The sequence below is a fragment of the Thamnophis sirtalis genome, unplaced genomic scaffold (genome assembly GCF_051295495.1).
Source record: "Thamnophis sirtalis isolate CommonGarterSnake01/CBP01778 unplaced genomic scaffold, rThaSir2_p1.2 scaffold_7, whole genome shotgun sequence".
NCBI lineage: Eukaryota > Metazoa > Chordata > Lepidosauria > Squamata > Natricidae > Thamnophis > Thamnophis sirtalis.
The window spans coordinates 39,983,086-40,007,256 of NW_028261387.1; the positions used below are offsets into that span (position 1 = coordinate 39,983,086).

Here is a 24,171-nt window from a genome sequence, read left to right on the forward strand (position 1 = left end):
GATTCCAGAAGAGCTTGTCTCTCTCCAGAAATAATTCCTTATTGTGTTTTCCCTTGTTTCAGATTTCCAATTTTGTATTCACCAGCAATTAATGATGGTGGTAGATTATCTGAACATTTGTTTCCAGACAAGACACATCATATTTCATAGTGTGTAAGCTGCAGTTACCTTATATTAAAAAACTAGTAACTGAAGCCAATGTCATGTTGGTAAGTTAAATGCTTTCATATAAACAAGTAACAAAACATGGGACAATTGTCCTGTTGAGGTATTTGCATTTGTGAATTCCTTTACAATACAGATCAATGCTCTATTAATTTGCTTATTTCTACTTTCCAAGTTATCTATCCATCTTGAAGTTTTCAAGTTACCGTAATTGCATTTGCCAAGGACAGAATTACCAGTCAACTTCACTAAATGATTCAAGGTTCTATTTTGAGCAAAAATTTCTCCCTACTCTTTAAGTTATTTGTCATACTTAACTGCCCAGCTCCTTCACAGAGGGACTCTGGGCAGTGTACAATAAATCTACTCACTACTTTTAACCTACCACCCCATTTCTATACCTCCTTAAAGGAAAAAAAAGTGAAAAGATCTAAATGCTTTCATTTTCCTTATACCAAAAACAGTTGTTGATTGTTTGGGGTTGCTTTTTCTTATCTTTCGATTTCACATTTAACAGTTATCCTTCAAATATGAAATATGTTTGCAATACAGATGAATACAAAATTATCGTTTCATTCAATTCCTTTTAAAGTTTTTCCTAGAATAAAATATGTATTAATATTTATATAAAATGTGGATACTATTGCTGCATCACTTTACATTGATTTCAATTTTTGTCATTTTGCTGTCCATTCCCACATGCCAATAACATCTGGCTAGAGCTATCCAGTTAGCTTCAGCTTTCTTTTCCCTAACTTGATATTAATGACAAGCTTTAGCTACTTCATTGCTCTCCCCAGCATCAATTTTTAAAAAGTTGAACATTATTGACCCCACTAAAGTTGTTATCAATTAATGCTTTCCAACCAATGTATCTGGAATAGATAAGTCTAATAAAAAAAATCATTTTTTAGCTTCCAAGAGATCTCATTACTGTTTTGTTGTGTGTAACTAGAATACAAACTTTGATGATCTGTATTGCAAAAAAGACTTGCAACAATAAATTAACAGATAAAAATCCTCCAGTCTGTCAAATACTTTGATACAAAAACTAAACATTATTTAATAAGGGAAAATCCAATATTTTATTTCAACAAAATATTGATAATGGCAGAGAATAACAAGATATCCCTTTAAATTATTATACTAGAATGGGATGGGGGGCCTATGGCCCCCAGATGTTTTTTTCCAAACAGTTTAGCTTAATTTGCATTAGGAAAATAAGACTGCAATAGAACTGGGGGTGGTGGTGTGGTCAAACAATTTGGCTTTAATTCCTTTTCCTTAACTTTTTGTTACCCCATCTTAAGGATTTAAAATAACTAAACAAGCAGTACAATATAAATCACATTTAAGGACAATCTAGAGGGCATGATTCGAAAAGGATATCCTGAAAGAGGAGAGACAACAAGCTGTTTGCTAATCACAAACTGTAATACAAGAAAATCAGTTATCTTATGTTATGGTAGGCCAGATTCAGGTAGCTTTCTGAAGCCTTGAGAACTTGTATTGGATTTAGATGGCTACAATTTCCCTTTTGGGCTGCTATAAATATAGATGAATTTATATTTGGTACCCAACATTTGCATTCTCATTGCCCAAAACAAAAGTCCCACAAAATTTCAGAAAGTTTGATTAGAGATTTCAGGTATGCATTCCATAGATTTTAGACAAACTCAGATATGTTGAAAAGAAAACTCTTATCTCATTCTTGTCGGTAAAGAATACAATTCAATTAAGTGTTGGTGGGGAGCTTTCAGTGCAAATTTTCAAATACGTGTGGAAAGTATTTTAATGCATCGTTTAGTCCACATTCTACTATTAGTAAAAGACAAGCTTGTCTCCTGTGTTAGTCTAAAAAGCCAAATGATTCCTTATAATGGTGATTTACTAGCCATTTGTAAAACATGAAAATATTTTTGGTAAGAGTTTGGGGCTTAAATCTTCAAATGTAATAAAGAATGAGTTAAGCAAGAACTGAAATAATAACTGCTCCCAAGTATTCACAAGGTTTTAAAAGGTGGGTAATGCATCTTAATGCAAAAAGGGTTTTAAAAGGTGGATAATGCTCTTCTTACCTATTCTGGGCAGATTCTACAAGCTGGCATATCTGAAAAGCAGCTAATGCTGTTTTAGGCATTTGCTTAAAAACAAGTGCTAGTCTATAAATCAGAAAGCCTAATAAAGCAGGGATCTAGATTGCGTGGAAAGCTGTAATGATTTCACAACATCTGCTGAAGACATAGACGTTAAAGAGCAATGAATAGAGCCAAGTACCTGACTTTATGAACATTAGGATGATGGTGCAAGCTAATCCATGTAAAAAAGCTTTTCCGTAGTTCCCTTGGTTAAAAATAAAGCATTACTCTGAATGATTAAGACATATGATTTTGGGGGAAAATTTTCAAGGCTGCTTGAAACCAGCTGTCTTCTCATAAATGCATTGCCATTCCCCAAGAGGCATTGTGTGAGCATGAACACACAAACAAAGCCTTGTAAAAGAAAGTGCTGTCTTAAGCATTTGAAAAAAAATGCTTCATCTACAGTGTAAAGGTTCTATCCCCAATGGGAAAATTTAATACATAATTTTACAAACATTTAAAAATAAATCCATAATCCATTCAGGCTGCTGCACATATTATATTACGTCTTTTTAATGTCTCTCTAGCAGCTCTGATTTGAGTATTGCGGCTTCAAGAAAACAGTTTATAGCAATAGCATTTATCTGTGATCCTGAGCTGTATGGTATTTACTTCTAACTACTGTCCCATACCAATTTCATCTTTTGGTTGTGGGCTTTGGAAGATTTAGAAAACAAACTTTTCACAATCTGGAGAGGCACAGACTTTCCACTAAGGTACAATTTGTTGTGGCACTCTGGTAACCAAGGCCCGTTATTTGAGTCGCTCTGTTTATTGAGCATTTGGATGTATGCTATTATGTAGCCTGTCATGAAGGCATCAAAGCCAGCCCGGTGAATACTCCCTTGTGAACAATTAGATGGTGCTACGTTACGTGTGACAGGCAAAGAGGTCACTGCAGAATCATTCTGTAACTGGGCTTTTGGCTCTGGGCCTTCGCTTCCTATTGCCTTTTCCTGCTGGAAATATTTGACTGGTGAAGAAATTATACTCTCATTGTCTGTAGTACTGGCAGCATCGTTGGAAACTAGTTCTTGTTCCACATCCATTGAAGTCTCCCCATTACCAGACACACTTTCTGCATCTGCACTATCTACAATAGGAGCAATCAAGTTACTAGGGCACGACTGTTTGGAAGGGGAACCTTTTTCCTTATCCCAAGCCAACTTCACATCATTCAGTTCAATTTTTGTTGACTCTGCTAAGTTCTTCCGCCGTTTCCATTTTTGTTTTCTTGTCTTCCGCTTCTCCTCTTTCTGATTCTCATCCTCGTTAATTATTAGATCGATATTGTGAGATTGTGTACAGTTCAACCCATCTGGGCACCAGCCATAAGCCTGTGAAGGAGAATGAGAACTATTAGGATAGATTTTTAAAAATTCTGAGAATTTTGCAATGATTGGAATCCAGTCAACCTTTCCTCCTAGACAGCAGTACTAGGCATAATCACTTTATATATATATATATACATATATATACTTAAAGTCACAGGTTCGAATCCCAGTAAGGATATGGCTAGCTGATGAGAGCTAAATAGCTTGAAATAGATCTATACTAGTCTTCCTTTATTTATTTATCAGCACAAATAAACACACACACACACACACACATATATATATATATATATATATATATATATATATATATATATATATATATATATATATATATATATATATATACATATATATATATATATATATATATATATATACATATACATATATAACATACACACACACACACATATATATATAAACTATTTAATTAAAAGAAATCTGGATTCCTTGTAACATATTTCAATGGCCAAAATAACACCTGAAAGGCTGATCTAACAAGATAGACTTATTTTATCTGGGATAGCTTCTCCTCTTAGTCTGCATCTAACATTTGAGACACAAACTGTTATTTCCAATTTGGTTTTATAGACAATTTTTAAAATCCTAAAATGTAGATCAAAGACCCAATAAATAATACTTAACCGAAAATGGCTGGCAGATGACAATTTTGTTAGCAATGTCAGTTTGAGCCTGGCTGACATCAGCCACAGAGCAAAACCGGTATTCAACATAGGCATCTATGCTGGCAGGATAGCTGCAGAATTCTATACTGAGATATGGTTTCTTGCAGTCTTTCAATCTGAAGTTTTCTCGTTTGCTGAAATTCAAGAGCAGTATAATAATAGCAAATATATGGGGATAATCGGTAATTTTTCAGGACTCACTTTTCTTTTACACAGTCATACAAAAGTTAAGAGAATTGAGAAAAAGAGGTCAACCAAAAGAAAAAGTTCCTATCATTCCTATTTCATTTTACCATGCTAAGCAAGATTATTCCTGTCTCCTTCTCATGTTTTCTAGGACACATGGAGAACATAGAAAGCAGATAGACATGCAATTCCTGCCATATTTTAGTGTTATTCTGAATCAGTAGAGTCACCAGAGCAGAGAGTCAATTTCATTTCAGAAGCGTAATAAAGCCATTGATAATCATAATGAATGGCTAGTTAATCTGATGTTTTTCCTCCCATATTTTCACAAAAGAAAAAAAGTTCTTAAAGAGTTAAAAGCACTACATTCAATTTAAATATTTGCCCCCAACATATACATAAATGGAATGATCTATAAGATGCTTGAAAACTGACCAATCAGTATAAGGATAATTATTTTCTTAACCTTCAGACTACTTGGTCGTATAGCTATTGGAAGCTTTTTAAATATAAACAAAAAACAGGAGTGGAACAATGCACCTCAAACATCTGTAAGGGTTTGTTAAATGATACATACCACTTCTTATAGGCATACTCTAGGTAAGAAGCTACAAAGCGTGCCTCAAATTCTGAGGCATATTTTGTGTCATAGATGCCAGCTGGGAACATCTCTGAAAGGTCAGCAGTGAAAGTGCCCAGATTGTCAGGTAAGTGGGCATAGAAGCACTGGTAGAGGAAAACTAAATCAATTAGGCCATTGTGCAGAATGATAGGTTTTCTTGCTCGAATTATTTCCAGGAAAAAAGTACGAATTGTCTGACTCCGATTTTCATTTCCCTGTGAGTAAATAAAATGGAAACAATGTTATTTAGGCACTTTCCACTATGGAAAGTCCTTTTCCGATAGTCCTTTAGATTTGGATAAGACAAATGGGATGCCAGAAGTGATCCCTTCTAGACCTATTATCGAAAGAAAATACAATCTAATCTAAAGTATTGCATAGGTCCATAATGGCAAACCTATGGCATGTGTGCCACAGGTGGCATGTGGAGCCAATGCTGAGGCCACGCAAGATGTTGCTCTGTCAGCTCCAATTGGCCAGCTGATTTTCAGCCTTGATTTTCGGCCATTTTTCGCCCTCCGGAGGCTTTCTCCTGAGGGAGAAAAACAGCCCAATGGACAACCCAGAGGTCTGTTCCCGAACTTCCGATTTGCATGTTGGGCCATTTATCGCCCTCCCCAGGCTCTTAGAAAACCTGGAGTCTGGGGAGGGTGAAAAACGGACCTACCAGGTCCATTGGAAGTTGGAAAATGGGTTGTTTCTGGCCTCTGCAGGGTTTTCGGGGGAGGGGGGCATTTTTGCCCTCCCCAGGCTCCAAGAAAGCAACGCACACGTGTGGGGCAGGGTCACACGCACATGCGCAGGCAGCACGGCGTGGGGGAACATTAAATTATGGGGGTGGGTATGTCTGTGCACGGGCATGCTTTTGGCACCCGAGGCAAAAAAAGGTTCGCCATTACTGACATAGGCGATGCTTACCATTTGCATAGATGTAAGTGTGCATCTATTATCATATGACAACTTTTAGTCAAAAAGCTTGGACCTGGGTTGGTTTCTAAACCTGATGTTGAGAATAAACTTTCACCAAATTATGGAACAAAATATTCTGTGAAATCTACTAGGTAAGAAGTCCAAACCCATTTCCCAGTTTCTTTCTTATATTTCCATCAGATTTAGTCCTTAAATTAAGGAATCCTTGTACCTTATCATTTCCCCTATGATAGGGAATGCCCTGAGAATACTGCTTGTTGAAGTCAAAGCCATGTTGCACCAGGAATTGGACTGACTGTGGTTCAATTATATAATCATCCATACATAGCAAGGTTAAGTTGTAGATCTGGGAAAGATATGTGTTCTCTGTCTGCAAAATAAAAGTCAATCCAATGAAACTGAAGACCATAATTACTATTGCGTTGGGAGTATGATCCGTCTCATACATACATTCGTATACATTTATATGACATGTACATATTGATTGTGCAGAGAGAATCTCAGCACTGATTTTAGCTACAGTAAGCAATCTTAATTGAGAAAGCTGAACACAGAATAAGATATTTGTTAGGTTTTTATATTTCTGCCTATTTCTTTTTGGACAATTGTTTTAAATTCGGGTTCTCTTTTATGTGAATACAATAATACCCCAACAATTCAAAAGTTTAATAAAATAATGCTAGCAACACCAGGCATCATATTTAAATTTCTAAGGTTTGCATTCAATATTTATTCTCCATCAGAGGTAGGATTCTCTTGTCCTCACAGAAATATCAACAGAGGGCTAGACACAAAAAGGGGACCAAACCTTGTCAGGAAGGTGTTTAAAACAAGCAACTCCAAGAGACAAAACAGAGCGTGTTTTAGCAGCATTGCAAACCGCTTTATATCGTTCTTCAATGCACCTGTGAGAAACAAAGCAATTTAATAAGACGCAAAGACAGAGAATTTAATCTGCAGAATGACTGAAAATCCCTGAAAATAGTATTGTCTATATTGGGTAGATCAGGATGTCAAACTTGCATCATCACAGCGGTGTCATGTGACATATCGGGACTTTTTCTCCCTTCGCTAAATCGGTGTGGGTGTGGCCAGCGTGTGATGCATCCAGCCTGTGTGCCAGAAGTTTGACAGCCCTTGGCTAGATGGACCAATAATCTGATCATTATAAAACAGCTGCCAATATTCGGTATGATTTCTGATCTGATGACAGAATCTTGTCATTAACCTGAATTACATCCCCTAACTTTAAACATGACAAAGAACCTTCCCAATTCCAAAAGTATTAGACACATGTACTGATGCCTATAGCTATGTTTTCAGAAGGGCCAATTGCTTAAATAATCACATTTTAACCAAGTCATCAATTCCATCTAAAGCTTATAGCTACTGAATGCTTCTATCTAAAAATATGACAGGTATATTAGGTAAATATTGTGAATAAAATATTTGGCCCAACATTAAGGATTTGGCATCACCTTTACCATAATACTTTAGAAGAAAAAGAGTGGTAACACAGTACTTACTGATTCAGCAAATTCTTCCTTGTTCCAAGCCCACTAAGTTCCTATGGATAAAGATAACACTTTCAGTCTTCAGTAAAAGATGTAACTGCATAAAATAATTAGGAATAAATTTTATCTTATTCTCAGGAGTCTGATTGTAATTTCCCTTTTCTCTTGTTCCAAAGTTAAAACCAATAAAGAGCAATTTTACTCACTGTGTCAACAGCAATAAAGCTAGAAGTTTTGATAGCCAAAAGCATGGATGGCCAGAGCTCCTTGAAATTGTCATCCTGGACATCAATGACGGGCACCCTTAAAGAGGCCATTATAATACAGCTATTGAGAACAAAACACATATGATCAGTTATTTTAATAATCCAATTATTAATTTTTGTTTTGGCGAAACCATAGTGAAAAAGTAAAATAAGCAAAAGGTTGCCAACTAGTCAACTTTAAAAACTGATACACTTTCTGTACCTACACTGTCTCTTTCATCAAAGCTCAAAAAAGTAAAGTTAACATGTCTGAATTGCAAAAACCCACACAACCTGCAGAAGATGGCAGAGATACAGAAAACTTTCTTTGCTGCCATCTACAGGTCGTCCGGATTTGTGCAGTATTGATATGGTAGCTCTAACAAAAAGATATTGCAATGGCCAATGTCTAAACGGGAGCAGTCTGCGTTGGGCAGAGCTATCTTCTCTGCATTTCTGGGTACTAAACTGCCTGGGGAATACCATATAGGAGAGAAAAATAAAAATAATCAAAATTCCGGAACTCACATTCAACTATATCAATCCCTGGAAGTTTTTAATTTTCTATTATCCTTAAAAGCTTAATAAACTCGTCTGCCGCAGATACCTTAAACTTCCGGCGCGTTGTGAATTTAGGGGTCCTTTCCCTGCTGATGGCGCATATATGTAGCTGTCTATTTTAAGCGCCTTTCGTGAGATACTAGCGCAGTTATATAAGATTATCTAAACATGAGTCCCATTCAGTATTCCAGCTTCCCTAAACCAGATGCTTTAAAAGTTTTTCGCACGCGATGGGGTAATATGTTTAGCAACTGTGGGGCTTTCTGCAGATTTTTTTTTAAAAAATTTAAAAATTAAAACCAACTTCCGAGGTCATCAAAAATGTTCATTTTGCGGCATTTTAGGGTAAACGCTACATTCAGCCCACTTTGCAAGCAGATCCCCACAAGCCGAGAATAGATGCATGCATTTAAAATTATTTTTACAATGTCATATTCGGACTTGGCAGCCGGGAAAACTTTTCAATCCAGTCTTTTTCAAAAATAGCCGACTGGGAGGAGAGATTTTCCATTGCGGAAAAAAACAACTCGGTGTTGTTTAAAAAAAATAATCAGCGGTATAAGCATAAAATATGTGAATTATAAAATAATATCAAGCCAGGCAGTCACACTATACATAAGCATAAACTAGCATTCTGACATTTGGTTGTTTTTTATCAAATGAACATCACTAGTTTAACAAGGATTAATTCTTTTCCTAACTGGCTTTAGCTACTAAGATATTAGTTTTTCAATCAAACGTTGGGCGGCGGGGGGTGGGAGGAGAGAGGATAGTAAGTTCCGCGTAAATAAAACTTGGCGGTATGATTTATAAAACGATCTGGAAAAAGAGTTATTCTCTGCTCCTCCCCAAACGCTTCCGGCGAGTTAAAACTTCGCGCCTCCAAATGGCAAAACCTGCAGGACAACACAAGCTAAGTCTCGGGTCTATTTGCTGCTTGAAATATTGATTAATTGCAGGGCAGCTTTCGAAGAACCCCGTCTCCTCTCTCTCCATTAGAAACACACTTCTTTGTACACGGAGTAAGAATTACGTTAGAAAGTGCATTGCCTCCAGTTGTTGGAAAGAAACGCGTGAGTACCGTAAAATCCTTAAATTGTCCTTTACATTCACTTCTGCACAAAGAGGGACACTTATCGATAAAAGAAAAAGTAAGCATTGGAGAACCCAGGGGCTTTTGTGCTTCCTACAGTAGCACTGTGGTTGGTGGGCGTTGTACATCCCTCTCCTTTTCAATCTGCTGTTTGTGCAGTTCGTGGTTTGTTCCGTTTCTGTGCATGGTCAGCCGGTTGCGTTTCCGTGACGGCTCTGGGGCTACAAAGAGCCGTACAGATGAGAGGGAAAGGGGAAAAAAGAAACGTTGTATGCCTCTTTTGAAAGGAGGTCTGTTTTCTAATAATTGTTCCATTTTTGAGCGTGTAAGAACAAAACAATCCTCCTACACGGATGTTGTTGGCACGTGGTGAGAGGAGCCGACGGCTTTGTTAGGCATGGAAAATTAGAATAATCTGCGTTAATTTAGGTTATTGAAGGGAAATCGCACTCTTCGAAAAGAGGGATTTGGTTGCCATAGGGGAAGATTGCCTGGTGTAATTTTATAGATGATAGATAGATAGATAGATAGATAGATAGATAGATAGATAGATAGATAGATAGATAGATAGATAGATAGATAGATAGATAGATAGATAGATAGCAGTAGACTTATATACTGCTTCATAGGCCTTTCAGGCCTCTCTAAGCGGTTTACAGAGAGTCAGCATATTGCCCCCAACAATCTGGGTCCTCATTTTACCCACCTCCGAAGGATGGAAGGCTGAGTCAACCCTGAGCCGGTGAGATTTGAATACTGCTAGATCAGCTGACCTGCTGATCTAGCAGTAGCCTGCAGTGCTGCATTTAACCACTGCGCCACCTTGGCTTTATAGATGATAGATAGATAGATAGATAGATAGATAGATAGATGATAGATAGATAGATAGATAGATAGATAGATGATAGATAGATAGATGATAGATAGATAGATGATAGATAGATAGATAGATAGATAGATAGATAGATAGATAGATAGATAGATAGATAGATAGATAGATAGATAGACAGACAGAGACAGACAGATAGACAGACAGATAGATGATAGATAGATAGATAATTTTTCCTTACAGCATATTTTTTCAAATTGCCCACATTTGTAATTTTGTGATTATCTGTTTGCATACTAAATTTGGTACAATTCAGAGTATTTATATAAAGAGTTGCACAAATTGTTACATTTAGATTTGGAAAGAGTTTGATTTAATCTAATGATAACATACTTTATGCTCTCCATAGCTTGGCAATGAGTAAACGCCAAATGTGCAGCAATCTGGGAAAATCCAAAAATCATCAAAGAAAGGTGAAAAAAGGACTTGTACTTTACAAAGGTAATGGAACTACACAAAGATTTTGCTCAAGAAACAAAAGAATAAAAAGAGTAGTACTGTATTTTTCCAAAGTCTCAACTTTTTTTCTAATGTGACCAAAACTGGATGCAGTATTCCAGGGGTGTGGTCTTACTAAATCATTACTAAGGATTTAGTAAGACCACATCTTAGAATACTGCATCCAGTTTGAGCCTGGAAAAAGTGCAAAGAAGAGCAACTAAGATGATTAAGGGCCTGGAGACAAAAACATATGAAGAATGGTTGTAGGAATTGGGTATGGTTAGTCTAGAGAAAAGATCTATGTGTGACATGATAGTAGTATTCTAGTATTTGAGGGGTTTCCACAAAGAAGAGGGAGTCAACTTGTTTCCAAAGCACCAAGAAGGCAAGACAAGAAACAATGGAGGGAAATAACCTGGAATTAAGGAGAAACCTCCTAACAGTGAGGACAATTAATCAGTGGAACAGCTTACCTTCAGCAGTTGAGGGTGCTTCAACACTGGAGGTTTTAAAGAAAAGACTGGACAGCCACCTATCTGAAATGGTTAGAGTCTCTTGCTCGAGCAGGGGGTTGAACTAGAAGACCTCCAAGGTCCCTTCCAGCTCTATTCTGATTGATTGTAGTGAATAATATTAAATATAATTTAAAGTGTAATTATCATCTTGAGATGATCACTCCTAACTAAATCTTTTATTTGATTATACATTCTAATAAATTGGAGAGTGAAATTGCAAAAAATTCAATTCCAAATTGATTGCTCTCTCAATGTAGCCCTAAGAAATGCTAACTTTAAAATGTTAATTTCTCTTTACTATAGAAGTGCCAAGTTCCCAGTCTTTATTTCACACATTCAGTGATGCAGTAAAAATCAGAGACTTCCAGAAAAGACTGCTATCTTGGTACAATAAATGTAAACGAGATCTACCATGGAGGAAACTGGTATGGAAAAATAAGGAGTGGTTCAGAAATATTTTGTTTTTTTTTAATAAGGAGATGATTGTTGCATTGGGTTTTCATTCTTCCTGTTCCTCTATTGCAGGCTGCAACTGAAACTGATGATGACAAACGAGCATATGCTGGTGAGAGCAATAATTCATCTATTTCATCAAAGTATATTAAATGCAAAAAAAATGTGGTCAATTCTCATCAACAGAACAAGTGATTTGATTGGCGTTTGATTATATGTTGATTTGGATAACATGTATTTGATTATATATTGTTTTTATTAATATAGTTGTTAAGGGGCATATCTCTTTTATCATGCTTCCTTGATCTAGGTATCTTTAATCCACACTCTGATGCTGCTGTTTCCCCTTTGTGCTTGCAGTGTGGGTATCGGAGATCATGCTCCAGCAAACCCAAGTGGCTTCAGTGATTAATTACTACAATCGTTGGATGCAGGTGAAGCTGAGCTCCTTTCTTTGTGGCAAATTCACATTTACATTAACCAGCATTCTGGGTTCTGAATGATTTGTGCATTTGTTCTGCTTTGCAGAGCCAGTAAATAAACACCTGTTTTTCTTTGTGATGTAGAAATGGCCAACCTTGCAGGATTTAGCTGAAGCTTCATTAGAGGTAAAAAGATTTTCAATATGTTTATGAATATAAACTTAAACTTCAATATAAACTTAAACTGTCTACTGTGGACCTCACACCATTCCTAAGAGGTCTGTAAGTGGGCGTGCATAAGCGCACTAGCGTGCCTACCATCCCTGCCCTACTGTCTCCATTTATTTGTATTCATTTCATGTGCTTCTGCCCATGTTTATACTTATGCCTGTTATCTCGTACATGTTTGACTAAATAAATAAATAAAATAAAATAAAAATATGCACACATTTATTAACTGTAAAGCAAAAAGGAAATTTATATATATATGGGTTAATTTGGTCCCCCCCTCCCTCATTTCTGTTTGAGAATAGGAAGTGAATGAATTATGGGCAGGCCTTGGCTACTATTCTCGAGGAAAAAGGCTCCAGGAAGGTTCCCAAAAGGTACTTTAGTTTAGACAATATTAATGAGTTACTGGGTGAATGAGTTTGGCACTTAACTTTGGCAAGAAGATAGTTCTATTTATTTGTCTTATAGTCACTTCACAAATTGAGACCGGGGGGGGGGGGTAATCTAGGATTAAATCCAAGAACAAGCTAACAACAAAGAAAAAAAACCCAACCCTTGATTCCACTAGAATTGGGTGGCCAATAAGTTTAAATAAACTAGAACATCCAAGACTAAACTTTAGTCATTTTCACATTCCAATCATTATAAATGGGTTCATCCAACACATTGCCCTACGTCAGGTCTTCAAGACCCTACATCGACATGGTTGGGAACATCTTAAAGAACTATTAGCTTTCAACAGCATGTCTGAACCTCTTAGAGACGTGTTTTTTAAATAAAAACATTTTTGTGTTGGAAAATACTAGGGATACAGCACCGCCTTCTTGTTAGAAGTATAGTAGACGTTCCGTTTATTTCTTTCCCTTTGATTGCTTTATTCACTGGTCTTTTACAGGTGATGTCACAACTGGCAGGTCATATGCCAAGGACAGCAGAAGAACTGCAGAAGCAGCTGCCAGGAGTAGGCAAGTACACTGCAGGAGCTATTGCATCCATAGCATTTGGCCAGGTAATGATGTTATCATTCTAGTTACTTAACCTTGCTTTAGGGTAAATATGGAAGATAGAATTGGGCATCCATGTCTCTGTTTTGCAAAAAATAATCATTCCCAGCTCTCCAAACATCTTCTATCTTAATTGCCCTTTTGCAGCTTTAGGCTTCTTCTATTTTGAACCCGTTTATGTGTTTAGAGACCAAAAAAAAGTAATCTCCCCTTGTTGGAAGGGCTTAGTGAAAAGATGAAATATTTTCCAGTAGGGTGGAAAAGAACCAGTAAAATGGAGGCTATGCTTGTTGCTTTTATTTTTTAGAAAGAATGGCTCTATTCACATACATTTTATGATATACATTAGTCATTAGTAATATCAGTAACATCCAATAATTGAAATTCTTTTAACCAATCACAAAATTACTACAAAATTAAAATAAAGCAACAATAAAATATAATAAGTGGAACAGGAAAGGTTTATCATGCATGTGCATGCACAGATGCAAATATAAATATTTTGGTTTTAGCGTGGCTCCTGATGTCTACATGAACTGTAAAATGCTTGGAAGGAGGAACAGCCAGTCAGCCTAGTATTAAAAATAGATCAGTTGCAAACAAGTGTGTTTCCCTGGAGATGGTTTTGCATAACCTGGAGGCCCAACTGAAAAGGCCCTCTCCCTTGTAAACAACCTACTTCCCTTCATGGAAGGTGGAGGAGGATTTGAACAGACAATTCTAAGATGACCAAGCAAATCTGTACACAGCCTGTATGGTACTGTGGTCATGAGTATGTTTTGAAGACTCATTGAAATCTATCTCAAGCATAAAAGCTTGTTGGATGATTTTGAGCCAGATGTATCATTGTTGGGAATTGTTGAGAGAAAGAATGCTATATGTGTTGAAGGAAGGGTGAGAGACTGATTTATCAAATCGGGGAACAGTATTCTTTGACATATACTCTCAAATAGTATTCATACTGTGTGGTTTTGTATTAGTTTTTTGTTTTTTTTAATCCTGTACAGCAGCCCAGTAAGGAAGGTCAGTAAATTGTTATCCCTCATTTTGTAAATAGAGGCCCCAAAGCTGAATGTGTTTAGTTTATTTAGGACCAGTCAAGTAATTTCTTGAAAGGATTTTAAGCACTTTTTACTCAATGCAGACCCTTCAAATTCATGAAGTTGATTCAAACAGGTTGTGGGTACCTTTTGTTATCATTCAGCTCCTGATTTTCTCTTTCATTTGTTCCGGGATACAAGTTTTCTCAAGTATATGAACTGGTAGGTTTTTCTTCAAAATATACAGGTGACAGGAGTGGTAGATGGAAATGTGACTCGAGTTTTGTGTCGTACAAGAGCCATTGGTGCTGACCCTGCCAATTCAGCTGCTGCAGACGCACTCTGGTAAGGAAATATTTTCATTCCTACAAGGCACTAAGATCTATAAAGCAATAATTCATACAATAGAGCAGGGGTGTCAAACTTGATTTCATTGAAGGCTGCATTAGGGTTGTGTTTGACCTGGGGGGGGGCAGGGTGGACATGGCCAGCTTGATGTCACTCGTGTTGTGGTTGCCTGTGGTGATCCGAGCGCTTTGTCAGAGAAAATGAACTCCTGAGCTCTGTTTTCGGCTACGACAGCCTCCTGCAACCATCTGCCAGCAAAAATGGAGCTCAGGAGGGCCATCTGTTACGACAGTTTCTGGCAACCCTCCACCCGCAGTCCTCCCAAGCTCTGTTTTTGCTGGCAGAGGCACTGCAGGCTGGTCCTTCACTCTTTCCAGGGTGGCCCTGTGGGCCACGTCTAAGCACCCTGAGGGCCAGATTCGGCCTCTAGGCCTTGAGCTTGACACCCCTGCAATAGAGAATAAAGGGCTTTGCATGTAAGAAGTCCCTTTGAAGTCAAGAGGACTTAAAGATCTCTGTCCAGTGTAGCTCACTGGGATTGTTGCTGGATGAAATGAAGAGAAATCCCAATTACAACTGCCTTGAGTTCCTGCAGAAGAAGCAAGTTATAACTCACACTAAAATCATTTAGGATTGGATTAAGCAGCGTGCTGAGGAATGAACAGAAGCTATAAAGAATGATGATAGTATACCTAAAAATAGTGCTTACACTGATCGCTGAATTTTCAGGATACATAATTTCCGTGTTTTTAAAATTTGTCCACAACTATGAAGTCTCAAAATTTAAATAATGAAATGAAACATTCTTAGAATTATGTGTTTATGCCATCAGATTCTATAGAGGAAGAGTAATTTCTCATTCATTTCTAGATAACTTTTTAAACTTGGGCTCAATGCAAATATTTGTTGGCTAGATTTTCCTGTGGCTTACAGTGAGATAAATAATGAATTGTTTCTAAACAAAATAGGATTTTTTCTGTTCTTATTTGGTGCTTATTTGTATATCCCTCCCCATAGCCATTGCCTTGGGCACACCCGAAGTAGGAAGCAAAATAAATCAAGATTTTTATAGTCACAATACATTGTTGTTGGGGTCATATCTAATATTTTATTCAAGTATTAGGACATTAATATCTTAGTAATAAGTTTTGTCTATCATGTCATGTTAAGAGGTTAGACTTTACAGAATGGAATAAAAAGATAAGATACTTGCTGAGCAACTACCTTCATTCAGGTAGTCCCAGATTTACAACCGCAGTTGGGACCAGAACTTCTGCTATTACGACATTACAGTTGTTGAGGGAATTGTTCCCAATTTACCAAAAACAAAATGTCATTAAGCAAATCATACAGTTGTTAAATGAATCCAGCTTCCCTCATTGACTTTACTTGTTGGAAGCTGGTTGGAAAGATTACAAATGCTGATCAGGTGACCACAAGATGGTGCAACTGTTGTAAATATATAGTAGTTACCCAAATTGCAATTGCGATTCTGAGGATGCTGCGAAGATCATAAGTACAACCAGTTGTAAGTCACTCTTTAAGTGCTGTTGTAACTTCAAACGGTTGTTAAATGAATGGTCATAAGGTGAGGACAGCCAATATCAGATTTTTCTAATAAAAGATCCTGGAGTTATTAAAATAAAAATGTGAAGTTTTATAGAGGATCATATTAATAATTGAGGTCCAAAATGCTCTAAAATAGTAAACTAATGTCTGACACGAGAGGAAGGATTTGTAGTGGTTTTACAGATGATGGGTAATGTTAATACAGATTGTCCTTGACTTACGACCACAATTGAGCCCAAAATTTCTGTTGTTTAGCGAAACGTTAAGTGACATTTGCCCCATTTTATGACCTTTCTCGCCACCATTTTTAAGTGAATCACTGCAGTTGTTAAGCTGGAACACAGTTTTTAAGTGACTGTGGTTTCCCCCTTGACTTTGCTTGTCAAAAGGTCACAAAAGGTGGTCACATCACCCTAGGGACACTGCAGTTGTCATAAATATGAGTCAGTTGCCAAGCGTTTGAATTTTGATCACATGACCTTAGGGATCCTGCAATGGTTGTAAGTCCTAAATCACTTTTTTCAGTGCTATTGTAACCTTGAATGGTCACTAAATGAAGTGTTGTATGTCGGGGGCAACCTACACCTGCAAAGACTTAGCAATGACAGTAATGAATAGAATAGAAAGAAGATCTCAATGTAATATTTGACACGTTTAATACATGCTCTAAAGCAGAAGTTCCCAACCTTTTTTTGGCCAAGCATCTCTAAAATCCTGACACCCCTCCCTCGTGACATATAATTCTTACTTTACTCAAAAAGTGAACTCTACTCACGCGGAGGAAGCCTAAAAGGCCATTAACTTGGTTTAAACAAGGTTCAAATTGCCCCCCTGTGGGCGTGGGCCCCACGTTGGGAACCACTGCTCTAGAGGAGGGGAATACTTCCTGAAGAAAGAAATTTGGTGTTTTTTGATTCGGAGATGTTGATGGGAAATCTTAGCTGTAATGGGGTTTTGGTATATTTAAGATTCTGTATAGATATCAAAATGCAGTACATAATGTTCTCGGCTTGAAGAGAAAACTGAACATAATTTTTAATGTGGTACTTGTCACTCCACTTTATTTAGTTTTTACTTCATGAAAAAATATTAATTTAATTGTTATCTCAGCCATTCCATAGTGTGCAGGGTTGTCTCACGTTATGCCAAGTTGCATGCAATGCAATTTGTGGAATAGCAGGAGATTTTTTTGAACAAGTGAACCATATCTTTTTCTAACTTGAATTCCTCCCCTCTACAGTATGTAGCATTAATGAATAACAATGCTGTTGTTCTTAGGGCTTTAGCCCACACTCTGGTTGACCAGACCCATCCAGGTGACTTTAATCAAGCAATGATGGAATTGGGTGCAACTGTGTGTACTCCCAAGACCCCATTATGCATGGAATGTCCAGTGAAACAGCACTGCAGAGCTCTCCATCAAGTAAGGACATCCTGTTTGTTTGAATGCTCTACCCAGATCTGCAAGAATGATATGAGAGAGGCTTTGTTCTTTGTGGGGTGGGGTGTGGTGCAGTGTTGGGTTCCGGACTGCCACCGCCCTGCAACACTCAGCTACCCGGCGGAGGTCGTGCAGGCGCTGCATGCTGTGAACGCGTGCGCAATGGGCCAGTCATGTTATTAAATGGCCATGGAACGTGGGCGGCTGGGCCAAACAAGCCACCGTACCGGTACGGTGGCCACTTCTCCCTGCTACTCCCGGTACAGCCGTACCGGGCCAAACCGTCCAGAACCCACCACACTAGTGGTGCAATGACTTTGTATCTTAAACTAAAACACCATACGCACATTCATGTGTGGAATACATGAAAATTCCAGGAAGACAGTAGATAGGATCACATATGAATCTTGAGGCTGAGAGGAACTACGACCTTCCTCTATAGACTGGGAATTTAGGGAGTTGCAGTCTTAATATACTTGAACAGCATTATGTTGCTTTAGTATGATTAAGGTTGTAGCCTTATGCATATATATTCAGAAATAAGTCACTCTTCAAGATCTTAGATTTACTTTTGGGTGTGTTTGGATAGGCTTGCACTGTTAGCCTAATAATGTTGCCCTAGTGAGGCTTTGTTATATTTGTATTTATCAGCATATAAATTATTTTTCACACTCTCTTCCACATAGAAATTCTACTACAACTCTTTTTGTTTTAAATGTTGACCAAAAGCCCTATCAATTGTGGAGCCAGCCGGGGACAGGGAGCCACAGCAGAGGTATGAAAGAGCCACATGCGGCTCCAGAGCTGCAGATTACTGACCCTGGCTCTAGTTACTTGGAATTCAACTCCCAGAATTCTTAGTAATGGCTATCATCATTTTAGCCATTGTCTATCCACTGCAGGATGAAGACCTCTTCCGCATGTTCCCAACCAATATGGTCCTGAGCTTCCGTTTGCCAATTGGGCCCGCAATACTTGCGGATGTTGTAGATCCATGTTATTTTAGGTCTCTTTCATGGATGCTTTTTATTTAGTGGGATCCATTCTATGACTGCCTTGGTCCACCTGCCATCAGTTATTCTTGCTATGTGACCAGCCCATTTCCATTTCAATTATTTTATTCTTTTGATATCTCATACTTTCATTGTTCTCTAACCCATGTGCAGGTCTTTCTATCTTGTCTTATAATGCTGAACATGTATCTTTCCATGGCTCTTTGCGCAACTCCTAACTTTTCTATCAATTGTGAAGTTAGTGTCCTTGTTTCACCTGAGAAGTTATAAAAATTGAAATTTGCTCCTTTGGAGAGTGCATGGGTTTTAATATTTATTTACTACAAAAAATTGTACGAGAAAGGCTGCTTCATAACAAGCCTTGCTGTCCAATTTTTCACTTGGCTTAATCTTTATTTGGAATCATGATTAATTGAACCCTAAAATAGGCAGGTCTTGGTGTCCTTCCAGACACGTCTCTCCCTGTTGTTACCTTCACCCTCTTCCTACACTTTTACTAGTACAAAAACCCTTTATCCTTTGCAGGTGGAAAAGCATCGGTTAAATTCCACCAAGAGACTCTTAGGAAAAACTGCTTCTAAAAACGTCCCTGTGTTTGATATGGAGGAATGTGGTAAGTGCTAATAAAGAATTTACATTACCAGGATGATTGCTTAGACTGAGAGTGAGAATTAAGGTTTTATAAAAGCGAGGAAGACTCAGAACTTCATTCCCAACTAACCTCTTGCCATAGACATTGCTTCGTTGTCCTGATGATGTATAAGAAGGGGCAGACTTGTGATCATGCTCTCAAATCAGCTGGTTTAATCCCTCAAGAGAAATTGTATTTTTGTCTTCGCATTACCTTCATTATTAAGGCTTTAACAATGTCCTTGTGGGGAAAAAAGTGGATTGAATGTGTGATGTGCTTCCAAACAGCCTATTCATTTGGAAAGTTTGCATCTTTAAACTGAGGTTGCCTTTGCTGGAGGGGACATTCAACTTTCATTTTTGAATGTAATCATGGGATCTGGAGGTCATGGCAAATGGATAAAAAATAACATCTTTGTGTAATGCTTATTTTATACTTGTTAACATTGCTATTTTAAATGTATTCTGTTCTATTGTGTTGTTTATTAACTTAGTCTTTCAAGGCTTTATTGGGAAGGAAGGTTTGGAGGTTGGCTGAACTTTGTCACCATGGGATTGGCAGAGTCAGAGGAACTGTGATTCTTCTTGCCAAGCCAAACCTTCCTGTCCTAGATGTCCATGAAAATAGATTATAATGAAGCACTACTCCTGCTACCATCAGCACTTCAGAGTTTGGCTGATCGCCTATTGCTTCCTTCTCATTATCAGCTGCTGTCTCAGGGAGCTGTTCTCTCTGCCTGCCTCCTTCAGTACCATGGGAGCCCAGCCTTGGTGTCACTAATTTCCCAAGAAAGACTACCAAGAAGCAGCCCAGAATAGAACACACAGCCACATGCGTGCTACAGAGGAGATGCAGTGATGGGAATCCAGAGTACTTTCTGGTGAGGAGGGCCAGCTCAGGTAACCAGCTGAAGAAGGAACCAAAGAAAACTAAGCATTGTCAACTAATGTTACATCTCCAGCTCTAGTTCTGTAGCAGTTATAGAAATTTGGATCTTGATCATGGAGTATCTTTTTGTCTAGTTTTTTAAAAAGAAGAAATTACCAGAAGGATTGTTTCTCTGAAGGTTTTTAGGGGCTTTTCTTAGGATAAAGAAGCCAATTTTATCTTGGTAACTTTCAATAAAGGTAAAGGTAAAAAATAAAGGTTCCCCTTGCACATATGTGCTAGTCATTCCTGTCTCTTGGGGGTGGTGTGTTTCAAAACTAAAGAGCCAGCGCTTTCCGAAGACATCTCTGTGGTCATGTGCCCAGCATGACTAAACACCAAAGACACACGGAACACTGTTACCTTCCCACCAAGGTGGTCCCTATTTTTCTACTTGTGTTTTTTCATGCTTTCGAACTGCTAGGTTGGCAGAAGCTGGGACAAGTAACGGAGCTCACTCCATTACGCGGCACTAGGGATTCAAACCACCGAACTGCTGACCTTTCTGATCGACAAGCTCAGCGTCTTAGACCCTGAGCCACTGCGTCCCTTATAACTTTGAATAAGAAACTATAAATATGTGAGCATCTATAGGTCTGAACCAAGAGCCAGTTTATTTGTATGTTCATTCCAGATACTATCCAGTGGGATGGGCCCAAGCATCTTTTGATTAATAACATGTTTTTCCACGCTCATTGAGAAAACATTTGAATAGCGAAGTTTATTGAATTCCTATATGTGAAGGAAAGACTGCTTTTAACACATAATACTCATTCCTTACATAGTTACTGTAGAAATAATTTTAGCTGAAAGCATGCAGCATTTCAATAGGTTGTTTTTTAAGCAGAGAGTTCAAATTGACACATATAACATGTTATATTAAATTGCACTGATTAGACATTTTCTTGTAGGTCTGCTAGCTGGACTGTGGGAGTTTCCTAGCATCCTCCTTGATCAAGGGCAGGAAAAGCAAGAGAAAGTGATTCTGGCAGATCACCTCCTAGCCTCGCTTGGCAATGACTTGGCAGTGAGGCAACTACAGTATGTCGGAGAGGTAAATTGGATGCCAGATAGGAATTGGTAATGCTTTTATAATCAGCCATTGTTAGCCAGTCTTCCAACAAGTTTCTCTCATGTTTTTGCTGTGTCTTGGATCTTCAGCCCAGTTCACTTTGGGGTAGCATTAGCATTAGAAGTTATATTGCTATTTACAATTATAGTAAAGTTTTAGAGTAGAGTAAATGCATGGAACTAAGATGAATGTGCTACATTTGGGTTGTTGGATATTGCAGCTCCTTGTCTCAAAGCAGAAAAAACTAAAGGTTAGCAAAGAAAACTCCAAGGATTTCTCTCCTTGGGGCTAGTTTCTACCTTTACCATTCAGTGACTTCCTTCTGCCCATCATAATATTGAGTAAGGGATCCACCCACATATCCACCACTCCCTCCCCAGGTTCTCCATATCTTCTCCCATATCCGCCAAACATACCTGATCTATTTTTTGAATGTGGACAAAGATGAGGAAAATTGGAATAGGAATGTGGAACTGCCAGCATCTCGATGGGTGACCAAAACAGAATTTCAGATATCAGCAATCTCCACAGCTATGAAAAAGGTACTGAAAACCTGAGGTTTAAACACTTTCATGGTGGCATTTTTGCATTTCTCTAAAAAGTTCTATGTGAGGAATCAATATGCAGGTACTCTAAAAGTGTTATATTTGTATTTTGCCTTTACTGTAGGAATACATTACAACTTATGTAGAATCAGTTGTCCATTTTCTTCTATCCCAATCTCCTCCCTTGAGATACCGATTGGCCTGAGGACATCCAGTGAGATTTATGACAGAATTAAAAATTGCAATTGTTTCATTTCATATGAATGCCATTTGCTTCATTGTTCAGACAATGTGCTTCCAAGGAATGTTAACAGAAGACTTCAGTGCACAGAAACTGAAGCCATGCTGTCTCCTCACTTCTCTGTGGAATTAGAACAGTGGGGGGATACGACCGGTACGCCCCGGTACGGGCATACTGTTCCGGTACAGTGCTCCGGAGGACCCACCCGCCTGCGCTCATTACCTGTATTTGAGCTGTTCATGGCTTCCACGCACGCTTACGGCGCCTGCGCAATGTTCCACCGAGCAGCTGGAGCGTTGCGGAGCGTCACGGGCAGTAAGTATGCATGGGCGCACTGTACGTGCATTCCTGTGGTGGACGCCCGGCCCCATTGCACCATACCAAATGCACCGGAATCCGGAACACACCACTGAATTAGAACGAATTCTATGCAGACACTCAAGCCTGTCAATGTAACAACTTGGGGCCACATTGATGTCTCTACGTTCTGCAGTAGAGCTGATAAGTTTATGTGTAGCCATGTCAAGATTTCTAATCATTGATACATTTGCAAACATTTAACTGATTTCTCAATATATTCATGCACAGGGTATGAGCATCTACAAAATGGAACCAGATGTACAGGGTTCCTGAGAACAGAACTTGCTCTTAGTACCATTTCATTTTCATATATAGGCTGAGCATTGCCACATACTATCCACATTAAAAATGGCCTTAGAATTATTTGAGTATATAGTTTCTGTGTTCTTTTTCAGGTCTTCAAAGTTTATGAAAAATGGAGCTGTAGAATCAACGATGCCCAAGTGAGTTTATCTTTTGATAGAACCAAGCAGATTTTGCTCATGCCTTGTTTAGCTTCCTGTTCTTAGTCTCTTGCCTCTTTTTAAAGTAAGTCCCCAAATTGGTCAGTGAATTGACTTGTGGTTGGCCAAGGTACTAATCACAGTAGTGCTTACAGGATCAGGTAGTAGAAGATGAAATAGGTTGCTGTTTGCAGGGTCTTCTCTGTTAAATCTCTACTTGTGTATCATGGTACAGATTGTGAAAAAGAAGAAACGGGACTCTCAGGACCAGCCAATTAAAGCCTGAAGAACAGAGTATTTCTTCCAAGAAGCTGCTTTCTTTGCATTCGTTTCTTAGAACTGGTCTCAATAGCTGATGGCAAATTCAGGCACAGTATAGAAAAACCATGAAGAGTGTACAATTTTGCACTCTCAGTATTCTGATACAGTATTTTGAAATCTGGGTCAATCTTTTCTTTTTGTTGAGGGCTTATGAATAGAGTCCTCTAGGGACATAAGTCTGCCCAGTATGTGTGAGATATTGAAGCATAATGCTGTGATGGTGTCATTTGATTTCCTACTGATTTGCTAAATGTCTTATTAAATAAGCACTGCCCTTAACCTTACATGCCCACCCACAAGTCGAGTTGTGCCAAAGAAAGCTACAAACTAGCAGATGTTTTGGGATATGGCATATTGAAAGAATGTGGCAAAGCAAGATGAGGATTATTTTTTAGAGTCAGTTGCTTTTGGGAATAGGTACCTGAATTGTTTGCCTACACACTACTATTGTATTTCATGCCATTTTCCTATATGATCAACTATTTAAATGCTTGAAATGTCTTGTTTTATAACTGTGGCTTCGCTAATAAAACCTTAATGATTGTTTATTAAAAAAACTAGTGAGCTTCCATTTTTCGCTGTTTTTCCTAAACTTATTAAATTTATAAGAATGAGGTGTTGAAAAGTGAATCGATCCCCTTGATTCTTAAATCAAAACACTGTATTGAGTTGTAATCCATTCTGCATTTTAAGGTGATTTGTTTTACTTGTTCTAGCAAGGAGAAACATGACACTGCTATCCAAGGCAATATATTCAAGAGCATCCAGCAAATATAACTATATTT

The 24,171-nt window shown here is 38.1% G+C and overlaps 3 protein-coding genes across 11 annotated transcripts in view; 2 read left to right on the top strand and 1 right to left on the bottom strand.

Annotated features, from left to right (window-relative positions):
- The window catches only part of TESK2 (testis associated actin remodelling kinase 2), a 76,106-nt gene extending 74,660 nt beyond the window's left edge, over window positions 1–1,446 (top strand). The window contains exon 12 of the mRNA XM_087719768.1: window positions 63–1,446. Within this exon, the coding sequence (XP_087575894.1) occupies window positions 63–157 (95 nt within the window). The 3' untranslated portion in view covers window positions 158–1,446. The remainder of the gene's footprint in view (window positions 1–62) is intronic.
- A 1,267-nt stretch (window positions 1,447–2,713) lies between these two features.
- Window positions 2,714–8,506, bottom strand: TOE1 (target of EGR1, exonuclease). 4 transcript variants are annotated; one of them, XM_087719770.1, is made up of 8 exons: window positions 8,434–8,506; window positions 7,788–7,908; window positions 7,594–7,634; window positions 6,876–6,972; window positions 6,279–6,437; window positions 5,093–5,352; window positions 4,289–4,463; window positions 2,714–3,643 (listed from the first exon to the last, which is right to left on the bottom strand). In XM_087719770.1, the coding sequence occupies exons 2-8, from the start codon at window positions 7,896–7,898 to the stop codon at window positions 2,921–2,923; spliced, it is 1,566 nt and encodes a 521-aa protein (XP_087575896.1). In that variant the 5' UTR covers window positions 7,899–7,908; window positions 8,434–8,506; the 3' UTR covers window positions 2,714–2,920. The 4 variants fall into 4 exon arrangements, with proteins under 4 accessions (XP_087575896.1, XP_087575895.1, XP_087575897.1 ...); XM_087719769.1 differs by having other exon boundaries at window positions 8,355–8,479; XM_087719771.1 differs by lacking the exon at window positions 6,279–6,437 and having other exon boundaries at window positions 8,355–8,479.
- A 653-nt stretch (window positions 8,507–9,159) lies between these two features.
- On the top strand, window positions 9,160–23,943 carry MUTYH (mutY DNA glycosylase). Of its 6 annotated transcripts, none has more exons than XM_087719772.1 (16): window positions 9,161–9,460; window positions 10,719–10,810; window positions 11,629–11,750; window positions 11,851–11,890; window positions 12,139–12,212; window positions 12,345–12,386; window positions 12,734–12,805; window positions 13,327–13,440; window positions 14,723–14,820; window positions 17,671–17,815; window positions 19,372–19,459; window positions 20,185–20,376; window positions 21,316–21,458; window positions 21,857–22,018; window positions 23,018–23,065; window positions 23,301–23,943. In XM_087719772.1, exons 2-16 carry the CDS (start codon window positions 10,726–10,728, stop codon window positions 23,349–23,351), a joined length of 1,476 nt encoding a protein of 491 aa, XP_087575898.1. In that variant the 5' UTR covers window positions 9,161–9,460; window positions 10,719–10,725; the 3' UTR covers window positions 23,352–23,943. The 6 variants fall into 6 exon arrangements, with proteins under 6 accessions (XP_087575900.1, XP_087575898.1, XP_087575901.1 ...); XM_087719773.1 differs by lacking the exon at window positions 9,161–9,460 and adding an exon at window positions 9,618–9,770; XM_087719774.1 differs by lacking the exon at window positions 12,734–12,805 and having other exon boundaries at window positions 9,160–9,460.
- Window positions 23,944–24,171: the final 228 nt, after the last annotated feature.

Bases quoted from the DNA above. Each gene is read 5' to 3' on its own strand.
- MUTYH (XM_087719772.1), top strand. From the start codon at position 10,726: ATGAGTAAACGCCAAATGTGCAGCAATCTGGGAAAATCCAAAAATCAT. The intron at 17,816-19,371 runs GTAAGGACATCC...TATCCTTTGCAG, and splicing joins ACTGCAGAGCTCTCCATCAA to GTGGAAAAGCATCGGTTAAA. The intron at 22,019-23,017 runs GTACTGAAAACC...GTTCTTTTTCAG, and splicing joins TCTCCACAGCTATGAAAAAG to GTCTTCAAAGTTTATGAAAA.
- TOE1 (XM_014071353.2), bottom strand. From the start codon at position 7,928: ATGTGTTTTGTTCTCAATAGCTGTATTATAATGGCCTCTTTAAGGGTG. The intron at 6,438-6,875 runs GTTTGGTCCCCT...TTTATTTTGCAG, and splicing joins TTAAACACCTTCCTGACAAG to ACAGAGAACACATATCTTTC. The intron at 3,644-4,288 runs GTTAAGTATTAT...TCTCCTTCACAG, and splicing joins TCATCTGCCAGCCATTTTCG to GCTTATGGCTGGTGCCCAGA.